Source organism: Anser cygnoides, chromosome 8 (genome assembly GCF_040182565.1).
Source record: "Anser cygnoides isolate HZ-2024a breed goose chromosome 8, Taihu_goose_T2T_genome, whole genome shotgun sequence".
Lineage (NCBI taxonomy): Eukaryota > Metazoa > Chordata > Aves > Anseriformes > Anatidae > Anser > Anser cygnoides.
The window spans coordinates 2,653,064-2,669,971 of record NC_089880.1 but is presented as its reverse complement, the minus strand read 5'-3'; the positions used below and the strand labels follow the sequence as shown (position 1 = coordinate 2,669,971).

The following is a 16,908-nucleotide window of genomic DNA, read 5'->3' as shown; positions in this document are numbered from 1 at the left end:
TATGCAGAAACACCATCTAATCGTCCCCATCTCTTTTTTTTTTTTTTTTTAAGGGAAGTAGTTTCAAAAGTACCTTCCATTCCTCAGAATCCAGTCTTTTGTAGGTGCAGGAAATAGCATCAGTCAGTCCAGAAGGGTCCACGTGCTGTTGGGCTGCCTTGCAGGGCAGACATTGCAAACACGAATAGTGACTTGGACAAGTACCAGTACATGCAGTAGTAATAACTACACTCTCGCGAACTCTGCCTGCCTTCCTACACCAGCCCCTCCACCTACTCCAGCCTGCTTTACAGTTGTCTGACTAGGTATCCTGCAGGGGAGGACAGCAGTAACGAGCACTAAATAGCATCAGCTTCTCTAAGGGTGCTTTATCCTTTTTACTCAGGTGAAGATTCTTGCTACATTTGGAGGCTGTTGACATAATTACTAGAAGAATGTATATGATTAGGAAGTCTTGTGTTGCACCTGAAAGCTATAAAGCTATGCTTTCTGTACAAAATATAGTTAAAAGGTAAACATTCTGAACTGTTCTGTAAAATTATACCTGACTGAAAACATTCTGTTGTCACAGTTGTAACTTCTGGACTACAGGCAGTACAGCACTGCTTAAATGAAACACGCTCAAGTACAGTTTAACTGTGATTTTCAGTAACTTCCTTCTTTGAAATACAAACCGAACTTCCTAGTAAGCATCTAAAAGTCCTTTCTCCATCCAGTAACTGCACTGAAGGCAATGATACTGAATCGTAATTGCAATGAACTTCACCACAGAATCATTGAGACTGAAAGGTACCCCTGGAGGTCATCTAGAGATTGTCCAGCATAGGGACTGTCTGAAAATGGAGATACATTTATTGAAATGTCCCCTCCTTTCTTCCACCACTCGGTTGAGTTACCAAGTCAAGGGCCAAAACATGCAGTGTGAGTATCAAATACAAACCGGGGAAAAAATAATAATGCACAGTAACTGATTGTTCTAACTTCCAAGGCAATCAACTATGCTTTGTAAATTGCGAAACATCATTTTTACATTGTGCAGATGCTATAATTTGCAAACAATCTTACCGAGACCTGTGGAAGAAGAAAGTTTTTTTCCCTCTCTAAGTACTATATCTGCACACTTTCTCAATATTAGAGTGCTATTGCTTATTCGGTGTAATTTTCAGTTGCCACAGCATCCACAAACACAAGCACCAGAAGTACCCAAGTGTATAGTTTAAAATAATGAAGAGGTAGTGAGTCACAGCCAAGCAGATCATCAAGCTCACCTGCCAGCCAGGAAGTAATCTTTCTTTTCCCTTCTCATCATCCATCCCTTATCCTTCCACTTCTTGAAGTCGCTCATATGAAAGTAGACAGGTTATTTAAATGAGGAATAAGCAGCCACTGTTTCTGAGCATCCCCTGGCAAATAGCTCGTCTCCTTTCAGCAGCAGATCAGATAACAGTATTCAGATGAAAATAGATCTGGCATTCTGACCATCAATGAGCTTTACTATTCTGTATGTCACTTCTAAGCTGTGACTAATCAGAGGTTTAGCAATGTATTCTACGGGCCTTACTCGTTACAGCAGTTTCAGTCACTTAACTTGCAGTAATGTCTTGCTTCCTGATGTACTTGATGCATACTGTACTGAAATCCCTAGTTGGAGTCATCTTCCTACCTCAAACCTCTCTTCAAAGAGAGAAAGAATAAATTCATGTCCCACTAAATAAAATCTAAAACTAACCCCATACCCAGAACAAGGTGGACCGTGAAAGTGTTTTATAAACAGTCCAAGTATGAAGTTTAAACAGACCTCAAATCTGCTCACAAGAAAACACTGAGTTTTTCTTTTTAAACCGCATCTAAACTTACCTTCTCTCCCTCTTCTGATTTAAAGCCCTGTCAGTCACCTCTACATTCCTCCATGATACTGTGTATTTCACATCCACGTTTCAACTAACACTTCTTCATAAAGTATTATTTACATCATCCTTTTATCTCATTTCTGTTCAGCCACCACTTCTTTGTCAAGCTTTAAATCCAGCTACAGTTTGTATCTGCATTGTCTTTTCAATTGCAAAGAGAAGGTAGTTGTTTATTTACACACAAAAAAAGGCCATTCCTCATCTGCCCTTTGAAGAGGAGCCCATGGATGGTCTATGATACTGACTTGTAAAGACCATTCCCAATAGAGTCTAATTACAAGAATGACAGCTACCTCATAACTATTAATTATCTTGACTACAGAGAATTTCCATCAATGAGCTCAGTGCCGTTCCTGATGCGCTGGCTGTTCAGATATACTGAATAAATCGGGAAACAATCAGAGTGCCTCCTCTGCAAATGTTTCTACATTTTCTGACCCAGGCACAACCAGCCCAGAGAAGCATAATAAGAAAAAAAACCCACATGTTAAATGACATGCTACAAAGGTAAAAAGGACAGCTCTGTGACCTTGTAAACTCAGTATTTTTAGTTAGAGGACATAGAAACTTATAAGGAATTTGTTTATTAACAACTTTCATAGACTATCGTAACAAGTCTATTAATAAAAATAAGATATGCTGACATGAAATACATTATTCATACAAATAGATGGTCATTTTACCAGTGCAGACGGTACAACAGATTTAACAGAGATTTACAGAACTAATAGTTACTTTGTCCTGGGTTATTGGTAACCTTTACTTTTTTTCTGCAACTGTTTTTGCTATTGCTGGTTTGCCTTCATACTTCCTGGTGTACTTCACATTCAAGTCTACAAACAGAGAAAAAAGGAATCAAGCAATGTGTAGCACTGGTCCTGTTATTGCATTTATATGCCTGAAAAAGTAAACTGGGAAAATAATTACGGTTCTTTTGTGTCTTACATCTGCAGTCATCTCTTAGGGAACAGAAACCCCCCAGTTTCTGTGCTTGCCAAAATATTACTGAAGAACGCAGTAACAGACACACCCAGTGAAAAGAACAAGTATTATAAACTGAAGCAGTGCCCTCTAGCCCAACTGCCTATAGCAGAATGCCCACAAGACTGTGGAGGGTACCCTAGAGCCTGGGACCTCTTCAAAGTAGACCAAGAAGAATCACCACAATCTCTGCACCCCCGTAAGGAGTAGCTAGGACGCAAGACACTTGTAGTAATGTGGAGCAGGAGCTGGTGCCAGAGTAGCTGCTGCATCTTTCTCCAGCAGCCCTGGTATAGCCCCCTGGTGCTGGGGTAAAATCACCCCAGATTCTCAGCTGGCTGGGGCAGTTCCTCAGCTTGGGCAATGCGCAGACCTCAGATGGCACTTGGTGAGCTTTCACTCTCGGGATATTCCCATGCTTGGGTGTGCGAGAACATTCCCTTCTAGCATCTCAGCTTTTTTACCCCAGCATAAAACAGGGGCAAGAAATAATTACTGTAGAGAACACGCCAGGGTGCGGGGGGGGGAAAGGAGGGGTAGGCATCTAAGCTCTAACTTCACAGTTCCAGAAAGAGTTCACAAAATCAAACAGCCTGCTGCTGTTCTGACTTTCCTACAGCAGGCATGTGAAGGACTATCCAAAGAGGATTGCTCTCCCATCACCTTGCAATTGTCTGATTTTTCTCATCCTCTGCTGGGCACACTGGGGAATGGGAAGAAGGATGAGTATAAATATTTCATCCTTCCATTTTGTACCAGCAGAGGGTTTCCTGAGGAGTGAAAGCAATAGAAGGGAAATGTTTGTGGCTGTGAAACATCAGAAGACACAACAGTCTACATCTTTTCTTCTCAGGACATAAATGCAAACAGCAGCTGGCAGACAAGTTCACAGCCCATATTCCCTCCTCACCATAGGCTGGAGCTCTGTCCCATCTTCGTTGTCACATCTCATGGTTCTGTGTTTATGCCCTTCTGTTAAGTTGTTACTTTGATTCACAAACATCTACAAACAAAAAGCAGGGTGAGATCATTTGGGAATGCGAACCATTATGTAAATAAAATAGAAAAAAACATCCTTGTAAGGGAAGATAGTTAACCTGGGGCTATAAAACTAGCTGGTTCCTAGCTGGGTGACACTGAGTGATACTGGGAGGCACTCTGCAGGGTGATGAAAGCAGCTGAATAGGATGAAACAAGAATCCCTCTTACTTTCTCTACTGCAGCAATGAGAGCTCTGGCTGTCTGAAATCACTCACCCAGCTCTCCACCTATTGCCTCATATCATCCTGAGGGCCACAGAGCCTCCCTTCTACCCCCAGATGTTTATCACCCAGCTGTAACACAGATGCCACACATCAATGCCTTCATGTGTTGGGAAACTCCAAGTCCTTGTCTATGTGATGAAACATACTATTGGTCATGCAATGAGGAGGAGTTTGGATGTGCTGCCCCCAGTTTTTCCATACAAGGTTAGACTGCCTGCCCTGCCTGGATGACTCGCCCCTGTGGGAAGTCCTCTCTTCACCCCAGACCCCAGGGAATGGCTAACTACGAAGAATTACAAGTTAAACCAGAGTTAAAGAAAAACTACCACAAAGTTTGGAAGTGGAAAAAGGAAAGCCTCTGTTTGTTTCATGAAGGAGAATTGGCTTAAGAAGTATTCTAGCATTTGGCAAAACAGAGGAAGAAGAACAGAGGTCAAGGCTTCAGCGTTTTCCATTAAGTAACATATTCCTATTCAGGACATGTGCTTAAGTACTGTTCTGAATCAAGGCCAAAGAATAACCATCTGCTTTCTTCTGTAAAAAGGGTTAAGCCTATGTTTATGCTGCCTTTTTATTGTTTTTGTTTGTTTTCAACAAAATTCTAAGAACATTACAGGAAACAAACAAACAAACAAAACCAAAACCAACCAACCAACCAAACCAAAACAAAGCAAAAAAAAAAACAAACCAAACCAACCAAACAAAACAAAAACAGTTCTGACACTGTCCTGAAGAAATCCTTCCAGAAGATTCACATCATCTGAGCTAGTCTGGCTGGCTGTTAAGACTTTCTTTGTTGCATGGTTTATGAAAGAATGGACAGGACAGGCAAAAATAGTATGAAAGGAAAAAAAGCTTCCACATTTCCAATATTCATATGAAAGGGATGGCATGTATACATTCAAATGCTTCAGATGCAGCTGTTAACTAAAGCTCTCCATCACTATTAGCTATGCAGTGATTCTGCATGGAAAGCTTGCAGTTCAATACAGTAATTATCAGGGTAGAGACAGAACAGTCAGTCCAGAGACAGAAGGATTTAATCAAGAAACATAGGACAGTATTTTGGCAAAAGAATCTGTATATGTATGAAGGAAAGCAACTCAAGTTTGAATCAAGTTTGTTCAAAACTACAGCATCCATAAGACATATATGAATACCTGACCTGCTACAAGCTCCTTGTTCTTTAGTTTTGCTCCTTGCTGTACAGAAAGGAAAAATGGACATAAACATCTAATCTTAGGGCACACTGTGGATTGTACTGCAGCTAGCTCAGCTATTTATTTATATATTTACTAAGCCTTAAAAAATCAGCCATTGCCTACAGGGTATGATCTAAAACTAGGTAGCAGATCATAGCTAGAACGCAGGGGCCAGAGGGAGGAGTTCATTTATTTCAATTTTTAAACTCACTTTTTTAATTTGCATCTCTGAGCCCATCCTGTTCTAAGGGCTTGGAAAAGAAATCAGATGGATTAAGAGTTCAAATTACTAGGTCATGGGGAAAGAGAGTCCTCAAAAGCTTAGAATGGCTCAAATATTTTTGCTGTTATCACTGGGGCTTACCAGCAGTTCCTGATCTACAAAGTATGGCTTCTCTGCAGATCCATCATTTGTTTCCATATCAATAGCAAAGCAAAGGAACATGGCATCCAGCGTCACTTCAAACACAGACAGGAAGCTGTGGGACATCAGGTAGGCAAAAAATCCAACCAGCAACAGAGGAACTACCCAAGCTTGCAACTCCCGATGGTAGTTAAATGCCATCAATCCTCCAAAAACAGTAAAACATACAACAAACACCTATAAAGGGCATTGAGAGAGAAATGCAGCCTTATTAATCACATAATTTGTTTCTTTGTTTTCCTAAAACATAACAAAAAACTCCACCAAAATCCTCAGACAAATTACAGCTAATATTTTAAAAGAACATCTAATGTGAGAGATGGCTATGCAGTTTTTGGAAAACAGTTGCCACATTTTGCATTCAATTCAGTATGCAAATTTTGTAGGGCAGGAGCAATCTTCTACTATATATTTAGCAAAGACTCATTGCAACAGGAACTGCAAGAGTGGCACCAAGGACACTAACACAAATAAGTAACTCAGTAAAAGCTATGAAAAGGATTAAGTTCCTCAAACATTATCCTCTCTCCCAAATTCATTTTACAGCATTAACACCTAGTTTAACAATAATATTACCTTATTTAAGCTTAAAACCTTATTTACTTTTGGTACAAGAAACAGAATCATACTCTGATTATTCACTTCAGCCTTACGGAACAGTACCTTTTCTTACTCTTACCTTTCCTAGAAATATGATAAAATCTCCAAAACAACTAATGGATGCAAATTCAGCAGAACTCTTTGCCAAAATAAAGACAGCATCCTTTGCTGATGTACAAAAACTTGTCCCATTTATGGCAGTAGTTGTGTACACATGCTGAAATGAGAGAAGATAATGCAATGGGAGATGAAAGACCCTTTTAATCTAGATTTTACTTCAACAAAAATGAAAAGCTTTAAACATGATTTGGAAATGCTGACTTTGTGAATAAAAAAAGTTATTTTGCATAATATGACAATTTTATTTCAAGTGACTAGAGTAACTATGCTTCTAGTGTCAAATAGTTTTTTCTACATCATTTCCACCACTAGCAAATGCTAGAACAGGGATGAAGTAAGTTTCTAAATCCATCTTTATCCAATTTATTTTAAAATACCAAAGTTCTCTACCCTGATTTTTGTTAATTAATTTAACAAAGTTACCACAAAACACTTGCTTGAATCATGCTATTCGAACTTATTTTCCAGGTATCTACCTTCCACAACTGCTGGCAACCTATATATACAGTACAATCAAGCTATGTAGTGATCAAGTAATTTAAAAGTTGATGATTAAAAAAGTTTTATGCACTGCCTTTTTAGACTATTCATATGCTACTGAAATTCAAGCTTATGGCTACAGCCATAAAATAAAACCATTGCATGAAAAATGAAAACAATTACGACAGTGATTGTAAAAGAACAGCTAAAGGACTAGACCAGTGAAGAATCTTGTCACTAAAAATAATAATAATTTTAACAGACAGAAGGGGCAATCAAAGGTATCAGGAATATTATAAGATTTCTCTTTGTGGAAATTGGCCAATACATGTGGGATGGCCTTCTTGGACTGGAGTATTTTAGCACCTGTTCTGGATAACTTGACACACCTGTCCCATTTATGGAACTCCTCAATGAGGCTTTGAAACAACATCTAAAGTATCAGCTAGGAATAACAGCACTCAGGATACCTGAAATATTTGCTGAACTTTGCCAGCAAGTCTTATGAATAGTTTCCCTCTTCTCAAAATATTAGAAGGTGGATTATGTCGCAAGATATTAGTTACATCTGGTACATTCAGAAGAACCGCAGTGTGCAAGGGATTACTGTTTTGAAGGAATTTATATACCCGAACATGTTCTGAAGTGCTTAGATTACTTTCTGCTACACGTAGAAGCAGAAAAAAATGATTTGCTAAAAGTGAATTATATTGGCCTACTACAAAACAGTTCCTGTTCAAAAAATCTGTTTTTTCTTACAAATCAAAATATAAAACAGCTTCAGATATCTCAAGGCAGGGAAAATTATTTCTGCAGAGTCCAGTTTTATCCCAATTTCTGTAATAAACTGTAGTGTAGCAAAGCTATATTGACATTACTGTATCTTAAACTATTGCACAGAAAGAAATTAAACAGAAAGATCCTTTGTATCTTCATTTTTAATATTATTTATTTTATATATAGCAAAGGACTTATTTCCTCTGATTAGTAAGCAAAACAAAGAGTATACGCAAACAGTGACATCCTGTAAGCACTGTACTTATATGGTAGCTAACGCATCCATAGATGGAAAAAATACAACTAGAAACCATGGATTTATTGCCCACTATGAGGAAAAAAATAAATAAAATTAAAGATTCCCCTGAACTCTACAGAAACATGTAGACTATTTGCATAAAAATCTGTTTAAACAAGCAAGTTCTCTCCATTCCCAAATAAGAAAAAACGCTTTCGGTATAACTTTCATTTACACCGTCCTGCGGAGCGCTGCACTGGGGCCTGCAGGCAGCCTGCCCCTTGGCCCAGCCAGCTGTCATCTGTTCCTTGGGCTTCCCGGTTGCCCACGCCTCTGAAAGAGGCAGCCTCGTCCCACCTGCCTCACACAGCCTGGCCACTTGGCAAGGAAAGCAGACGGCCTGCCAGCTCGCCCACCCCAGGGTTGAAGGCAATCAGATCAGCAGGCCCAGGGCAGCCTCGCTGGGCCTCCCCCTGCCCAGGGCACTGGCACCAGGTTCAGGGAGGGCAGCCTCAAATCAGGCTCCCTCTCTGCCTTCTGTCTCTAGCTGTCACTGCATTTTTCAAACACGGATAATGCACCTATCTTTATAACATGCTGTGAATTAAGGCTGCTTCATCGTTCCCCTTAACAGACAGGAAACTGAAACACAAAGTGGAAAAATTGGTTTTGTAAGTTTGTTGCTGTCCCTTAAGAATTAAATTCACAGAGCAGATCCTGATCTGGTGAGGTCAGTATACATTTTGCCAATAAATTAAATACAGATTCTGTATTCATTATAAACTGAAAGAAAAAAAAAGTTCTGTTTTAAAAATTAAATAAGAATGCTGAAAATGCATGTGCACTTGTACAAACACTGTACCAAACCTTAAAATAAACAACCACTTGTTCACATTCTGGAATTAGCCACTTCGGTATCTGAGGAATGTGCCACGAAAAGAATTTCTGATATTTATTAACTTGAACAGTTTTCTTGGAAGAACTGGAAAACAATGCTAGAGACTGAATACTACCTGCATAGGCATTTGTGATGCTACAAACCAGTTAATAAGAAATGTAACTTACAACTATTACAACTTCAACAAATACAAGCATCAACTAGTCATAACACAAAAGCAAGAGAGACAGCCAGGTGGTAACCCAACATTACAGAAGAGGCACAGAAATGAATGGACTACTAGAAGGCTACAAAAGTAGTCATTGGCATGGGTGAAGTATGAATGTTACTAGTAAAAGCTGAAGACTGAGTCAAGCGATCTTTGGGGAAAAAATACATTTCCATCAAACTCAGAGTTGCACAGAAACTAGTTCAAATGATTTCGCATCCTTACCCACCAAAGAATAACTAATACACATAAGCTACTCCCAATATTTGCAAATGATTTTGGACTTCGGACTAAGAAGCTTAGCTCTCCCCTTTATTTTCTAGTTGCAGGGATTGCAACCCATTTCTTTTCAAAGAAAGGATAGTTGCGAAGGCTAAGACGGCAGACCACAGTCACATAAGAGCCTGCTATCATTTAGAAACAGACTATTCAAATGTGTTTTTTTTCCTACCGTTGTATTCTCTTTCCTAATGCACAAAAGCTTTAGTGGAATTGGAAATGTGTGAGAGAAGGGCAGCAGGAATGATCCAAAAGGTATGGAATGTCTTCTGTCTGGGGAACTACTGAGTGCACCAGACTCCACTGTCTGGAAAAGAGATGACTGAAGTAGGATGCGGTAAGAGGGCTACAAAAGCACGAGAAATATGGAGAGAGTAGGTATGATCAGATGCTTGCTGTTTTTTCTAATGCAAGGACTAGGCAGAGGGGGTAACCATATGAAGCAGCAGGAACCAAATTTGAAAACAGATGACAGTTCTTCTCACTGTATCCTGTAAGTCATGAGCTCCTGGCCAAAGGATGCTCTCTAGCCGCTAAAAGTTCCCGTGAGTTCAAGGGAGACAGGAGAAGTTCAGGGAAAAGGGATCCACTGAGAGATATTAACCACACAGAAACCACATACAGCTCAGGATGTTCCTAGGCGCAAAACAGATTCAGAAACAGCACTGGAGACAGGGAAACATACACTCTTTATGGCTTTGCAGCTACTCACAGCCACTGTTGGAGATGGGTCACCAACCTAGGCAGAGGTTCTGCCTGGCCCAATAAAGCTGTTATATACTTAAACTTTGCTTAATGCATTGATGTTTTACAGTGGTAGTCTCTGCTGCAGTGACAAGCAAGTACTAATAGCATTGATAGCGTACCGCGGATCAGCAAGCGTGGGAGACAGTGGGTAAGGAAGTGTCTTTATCCTTGCACCATCGAGTTGGTACTGTGTCACCAATTTTGTGAAGAACACAAGCCTCTTCTGGCTCGGAGCCTGGGAACTAGACACTGGTTTCTCAGTGTCAGGAGGAATAAATAAGGAATGTGAATGTTTACATATTTCCAAATACCATGCTATGCAAAAAAAAACTATTTAAAGAATACATCCTTCTATGCTTCACAACACAGAATGTCAAGGGTCTTGGAAAAACTGACCTGCCAGTTTCATGAGAAAGGCACTGTGGCTCAGATCCAGCCCATAAGTTCCCGGATTGTTGAGAATAATTGCTACTTTGTGTAACAGCTGAATTCAGTCTTCCATTCTAGGACTTGCTTTAATAAAATGAGCTTGGGGAAAGACTGGATTGCCATAGCAACAGAATCCTCTTAAAAAAGAAGCAGGAGACATGCTGGTCTCACATCCCATTTCAGCTTTTTCTGCTCTACTGATATTTTCAGCCTGATCCAATCTGCTTGTTGCTGCCAACTCCCTTGGGGGCTGCCCTGGCTATCTACACCCACTACAATGCCATGCAGCTCAGCCAGGGCTTTTAAATGTCCTAGCTTGCAAGTGCCACAGCTGCCATAGGAATTCCCTCAGAAAACACAATCTAGTGGTAGCAAGTGGAAGTGACGTTTCTGTGGCTGCTGTACAGGCCTTTAGTGACCCAGTGGGACAGCTGTATCATGACTCTCAGGTGGTGGGGGGAAATTAGAGCAGTGTGGGCCTGTGAGGCCCTGCTGAAGAGATGAAGACATGTAAAACTGGAACAGACGTTCAGCCACTCCAGTCCCTGGCTATTTCAAGCTATCATGCTACTCAATTTCTTCTATTAAGTGGAAAGGTCCCTCTTTAAACTACTTAGGGCTTTTCCCTCTCCCAGCCCTTGCATTTGGATCTATTCCAGACTGTTGTCCCTCTGGTCCTTAGGATCCTTCTTCCAATTTCCAGACAACTCCTGAACAGCCTACAACTACTCATTCTTCTGCTTATCTTGTGTTGGCTCTTACCTTTCCCTGCTGTTTCTTTTCCTGATACACTCAGAGATGGCAAATGTGCATGCTCTGACCCTTTACTTGTAAGGGTAGACACACCAGGATATTCCAGTCCCACCTGGTGAGGTAAGGCTGACTACCTAAAACCAGCAACCTGAACAAAGGCATTCATCCCTCTTTCTGGTGCAAGTATTTCATCCCATACCTTCTCCAGGACTGAATCTGCCACTTCTGCAGCCATCTCAATAACGAACTAACGGCTATTGCCCTGTGAAAGACAAACGCACGGAGCACATTCTCGTCCATCACTTCCCCAGTGAGCACACAGCTAATACAGAAACTGTTATTTTTGATTCTTAGGCTAATCACTATTTATAAGAAACTCGACAAAAGCCTCCTGATTTTTTTTACAAGCAGTCCAAAAAGCCCAGCTTTGCATTCCACCTTATATTTGCAATCTGGACTTGCTGGAAAATACCTTGTCCTTCAACTTGCCTTGTTTTCTACTCTGTCACATACTCCCTCCACAGGTGTCATCCAGCGGGTACGATCAACACAGCTTTCTCCTGAGAGGGTAGTTGGGTGTTCTCTCCTGTAGCATCTCACTGCTAGGACTCTTACTGCAGAGAACCTGCTCTAAGTGCCCATTGCATCATGATTACATTATTACTGGAGTCACTTAACTGTAGCTTCTGCAATACTAGTGTGACAGTGTTTCCATCAGGGAGTTCTGAAATAAAAACAAACTGAACATGGTCTGAGAGTTGTTCAGAATTGCCCTGCTTAAGAGCACTAAATTAGTGGTCAGTTGTTTCACTGCATCCCATCCCCCTCAATTTTTATTTATTTATCTTTTTTAAGTGGGAGAAGGGAGAGAAGAAAAGCATCAAAGCAAGAACAGGTCATTCTCATTCATCTCTATGCCCCACATAGTTCACCCTATGAAGCAAGGAAAGACCTGCAATATTTATCTCCTATTACTGCATATTTAAAAAGTCTTTAGAAGGAAAACAAACATTTAAAACAAGATTTCACTAAAGATTAATGTTTTAGCCAGTATTTTCAAGATGATTGAAAATTTAGCTTCACATCTAGAAGAAACTTTGCCAGTAACATTAAAGTGCAGTATTGGTTTTGGGAGGAAAAAAAAAAACTATTTGATGGTGTGAGGCACAATATGTTTGGCAGCGCACAGGAGAATTGTACTTACATTAGCATGCCTGAATTTGGGTTTTATCTAGGTCATTTCTCCAGAAGGCATTTAAGCACAGCCTCCTGATAGGCTTCCATCCAAAGTTTATGAGACAACTAACTACCATGGATATATGACCAACAGACAGACTTGCTTCTGTTTTTTCACACTAGACAGTTGCTGGCTTTCAGTGCCACTGAAGGGTCTCAGTACCAGCAAATGCAGGCGATCACACTGTGTCATTCACCAGTAATGGCTACCACAGGGCCCGGAAGGCTACACAGCACGAAGCTGTGCTGAGGAAAACAGAGAAACCACATACACTCAGCAGCTCCAGAAATCCATGTGCTGCACTGTGGAGCGGTTGCCTGCCAACTGGCTGCAGATGAACCCAGAGCAGACATAGAAAAGCAGAATTATCCTGAAATAGATATATTGTTTAAAAATGTCATTGCAACAAGGCTGTAAAGAAAAAAAGTGACTGCTTTGATGTATCAAAAGTTAAGACTTTGCCATAACAATTTAAGAGAGCAGGAGACAGACAGACCTTGTAGCTCCCAAACCACATAAAGAAAACAGTATATTCTTTTTACAGAAGAGAAATTTCGATCTCCCAGATTTTACTTGAGATGATTGGATATGTTTATCTGGAACATACTGAAACCATCAGAGCCAGAAGATGAAAACTCTGTGGTAATTCTGACAAGTGTTGGCAAACAGAACTGTCAAGTAAGGATAATGACTTTATATTCACAAAACACTTTTCATCCAGATAGAACCCAGAGTGCTTTACAATTGTTACTAATGGATTATACACACACATGAATCACTTTGCCCATGACTGAAATGGAACAGCTTAAGGAGTGAACTGTTTAACAGCACATAGCAACACTACACCACAGTTTAGCACAGGATCCAGTTGCATATCCAAAAGAAATTTAGGAAGGCAGAATGTAATTATCCACATTGCAATCTGAACAGGATACTGGTTTACATTATTCCTCCTGCAACAACCGCCACTGGAAATACAGCAACTGTCAGCATCAAGTGCAGCATCTGTCACGACAGGAAGATGACAGGGTACTTTTCTGGCCCTGTTCAACTTAAATTGCAAGAGAGCTGAACACAACTTAGCTGACCCTGGAGAGAAGGAATCTCTTCAGGAATACACACAACAATCAAAGTTAGTGTTACACCCCACCTGAAAGACAGCACATCAGCCCATTGACAACATAACAGGGCATTTGGTTCACACTGCACGGGAAGAAAGAAGCTCACACACTATCACCAATGTTACTTCCTCCAACACCTATATATCATCTGCAAGTTTCCCAGAGGGAAAACAAGGTGCTCTGCTTAATCTGATTATACTTGTGAATGAAAGAGCAAGAAAGTATTTAAAACATCTAAGCAATACAACAACAGGTTGAAGAAAATAATGCAGAAGTGATGGGGAAGGCTTTTTAAGTTTCCAGGTAATTATACACTTATTACAATGGTGAATGTAATAGTGGGATAAAAGGCAAAAGCACAGTAAGGAATGTTAATGAGCTTTGGACCGACTTTTATAACAGCTGTTCCGCATTTCTATAATTTCAACTCATAGAAAAATCAAAATCTAAACTTAAAAATACTTTCAAAACGTTAGATACATACGCATACGTACAAGCAATTTTTTTAAAGTCCCTAAAGTCCTACCCTTGAGTCCACGTTTAACAGCAATGTGAAATTTCAAGGCTGTACCCAACTTTCACAAATCTCAGTGAGCGCTCTTAAATTCAACACTTGTGTTAATCTAGCTGTATGTTAAGCTTCTTAAAACTATAGTTATTTTTTTCCACAAAGACTTTCAATCTTAGTCAACATTTATATTTTTAATAGGCTTGAATATATTCTTTATAGAAAAAAACATTAATTGCCCTATGAAATGCAATAATCTGAGAACACTACCCTTTCATACAGATAAAATTTCTATCAAAATCTTACAAAATGTTCTTGCTTTTGTTCTCCTCTGTCTCCCAAACTGCCCCAGATTTGGAGCTTGTGTAGCACCATCATCTTTGCTAAACTGATGTTCAAACAAACAATTATCTAACAGCAAACACAGTACTAAGATCATTAGGCTAAAAAACACAACTTGTATAGAAATAAATTTGCCTACAATAGATTAGGAAACAGGAAATCTTTTAAGGGAACAAGAGATACAATACAGCCTTCTGAAACAAAAGAAAGTACATTACTGTAATTAATTCTCCTTTTAACAAACACATACCATACAACAGCTGGAGAAAGTAAACACTATGATGCTGGCTATCTCTTTGAAAGGCAGGAAGCCAAAGGGAAAGGGTGACTACAAACGGGAAGCCTGGAGTTAAAATGAACTCTAAGATTCCTTGCCGAGTCAGTGACCATAAGATCTATCTAAAAAATGTAAGTCTGGAAAATTCATCGGTTAGAACCAGAGATTTTACTGCACAAGTATTTAATCTAAGGTGAATTAAGTGAAAAAATGTTCTTTTCATAGTTGTCCAGGATTAACCTTTATTTATGCAACTACTTTAGAATGAGAAGTCTGACCCTTTATCAGCATCGTCTTGTTTACTTCACTGCTGTTCTTAGCAATGAGAACAAAGAAAGAAACAGAGTTATGAATCAGCAAGAACATCTGATTCCTTGTCACATTGATAATATCACTGCCACCAGAGATAACAAAAGGCGACTGACAAAGAGAAAAATTAGCTATTTACAATGATGTACATGGAGCTTGGAGAAATATACATAAATTTGGAGAAAAGGATCAGGAAGGAAAGAGTATCAGAAAACCTGCTGCATGTCAGAAGTCATTCATTTCCAATAAAAGCACTTCTGAAACAAAACTGCTAACAAAACAAAGAAGTCCTTCAAATACAGAGAGTATTATATCATCTGGCTTTTTGATCATGGATTATATTCCCAGATATTTTGATAATGGAAATCAGCCAAGACTTCAGTTTTCTTTAATAGGGACTTTCAGGTGGAAAATACTGTATCTAGTTTAATGACGCATCCCCAGGTCTGTTTCTCACTTAATTTCTTCCTTCTACCTGGACATTTCAGTTGTCTCTCTGGCACAACTTAACAAGATGTTGTCCTCTTACCTTCAGAAATAGCAAGTGGCCCTCAGAAAGGGTCATCTCAAGCTGTATTAATAAGTTTTCTAAAATTTACACTCGGTTACCTTGCATGTTTGTCAACTCCCTGTTTCTTTACAACAATCTCTACCTACACTTGAAGAATTTTTTGTTTGTTTAGCTAGCCAGCAGGTAGCTTTGACTTATACGCACTGGGTATTGCTTTAGTCACGCTAAATGGAGGTAGCATACACACATGGTTTCTAAACTAGGTATGCAGATGGTTGAGTGGTGGAGATGACAGAGCGTACCTGGTTAAAGTAACTTAAGCAACCTTCCTGGCACCACAGCCAGCAGGAACAGCATTTCAACAGGCACTTTGCACATGCACTCTCCTGCAATAAAATGAAATGTTTGGTTATTGGACACAGAATTAGACTCAAAACTGCCATTTTAGAAAAGCACGCTTTACAGGTGACCGACTCTTCTAACAGAGTATTCAATTAGACAGCACATGCTTACTTTTGGATTATAGGACTTGTTTTTAATTCAGACCCTACAGTATTAATGACTGATGAGCTGAGCATATTTTTTTTCTTCCTGTAGATGGAAGATACTTCTCCAGGAAAGAAAGTAAGTGCTGTAAGCAGCTTTGTGAGCTAACAGCTGCACGGAGAACAAAACAGGCAGGCAAGTCAGTAACCCTTACAGTACTATGCAGTGTTTAGGGAGTATAATTTGGTGGGTTTTTTACGTTTAGTTTTAAACTTTTTTGTCATTTATCAAAAAACTTTCATAGTCCTGAAATGAGCAGTATCCTAATGGACGAAAATTAAAAAATGGGCAGGACTTGTGTGTTTGTGTTGATCCAGAGCATACGTTCACTTTCCAAGACATGAGGAAAAGAATTTTTTCTAGAACAGACTGCAGACCGTTGATCTATATTAATTTCATACTAAAAACAGAGAAGAAAACTCAGTGTTTTTTCTACCCCACACAGCCCCATCAAGAGCTCAGAACTCTTCATCACCAAAGATTTTATCAAGCAAGACAAGAAAAAGATATCTTGGTAACCCTGGTAGCCTTCCAATTTTAAATGGCTGTTTTTCTCAGCAAAAGGAATTTCAGTTCAGTGATATTTGAGTCTTTTTAACCTTATTTTTCCAGAGGCTAGAATGCTTTTGTTTTGGAAAGCAGATATCTTCCAGTTACTGTATGAAATACTCAGGTCCCACAGCTACCACGGAGTTATGTTGAAACCATGGGCCTCCCAACTTTTTTCCCCCAAGTTCTTGAAAATA

At 39.6% G+C, this 16,908-nt stretch overlaps 1 protein-coding gene across 5 annotated transcripts in view; it reads right to left on the bottom strand.

Moving 5' to 3' along the window:
- Positions 1–2,478: 2,478 nt before the first annotated feature.
- SLC44A3 (solute carrier family 44 member 3) overlaps positions 2,479–16,908 on the bottom strand; it is a 116,920-nt gene continuing 102,490 nt past the window's right edge. For 4 of the 5 annotated variants that reach the window (XM_048067265.2, XM_048067262.2, XM_048067264.2 and 1 more), the window contains exons 12-15: positions 15,919–16,002; positions 6,462–6,599; positions 5,723–5,959; positions 2,479–3,894 (exon numbers count right to left, since the gene is read on the bottom strand). In XM_048067265.2, the coding sequence (XP_047923222.1) occupies positions 3,778–3,894; positions 5,723–5,959; positions 6,462–6,599; positions 15,919–16,002 (576 nt within the window). In that variant the 3' untranslated portion in view covers positions 2,479–3,777. The remainder of the gene's footprint in view (positions 3,895–5,722; positions 5,960–6,461; positions 6,600–15,918; positions 16,003–16,908) is intronic. The other variant, XM_067001616.1, reaches the window with a different exon arrangement.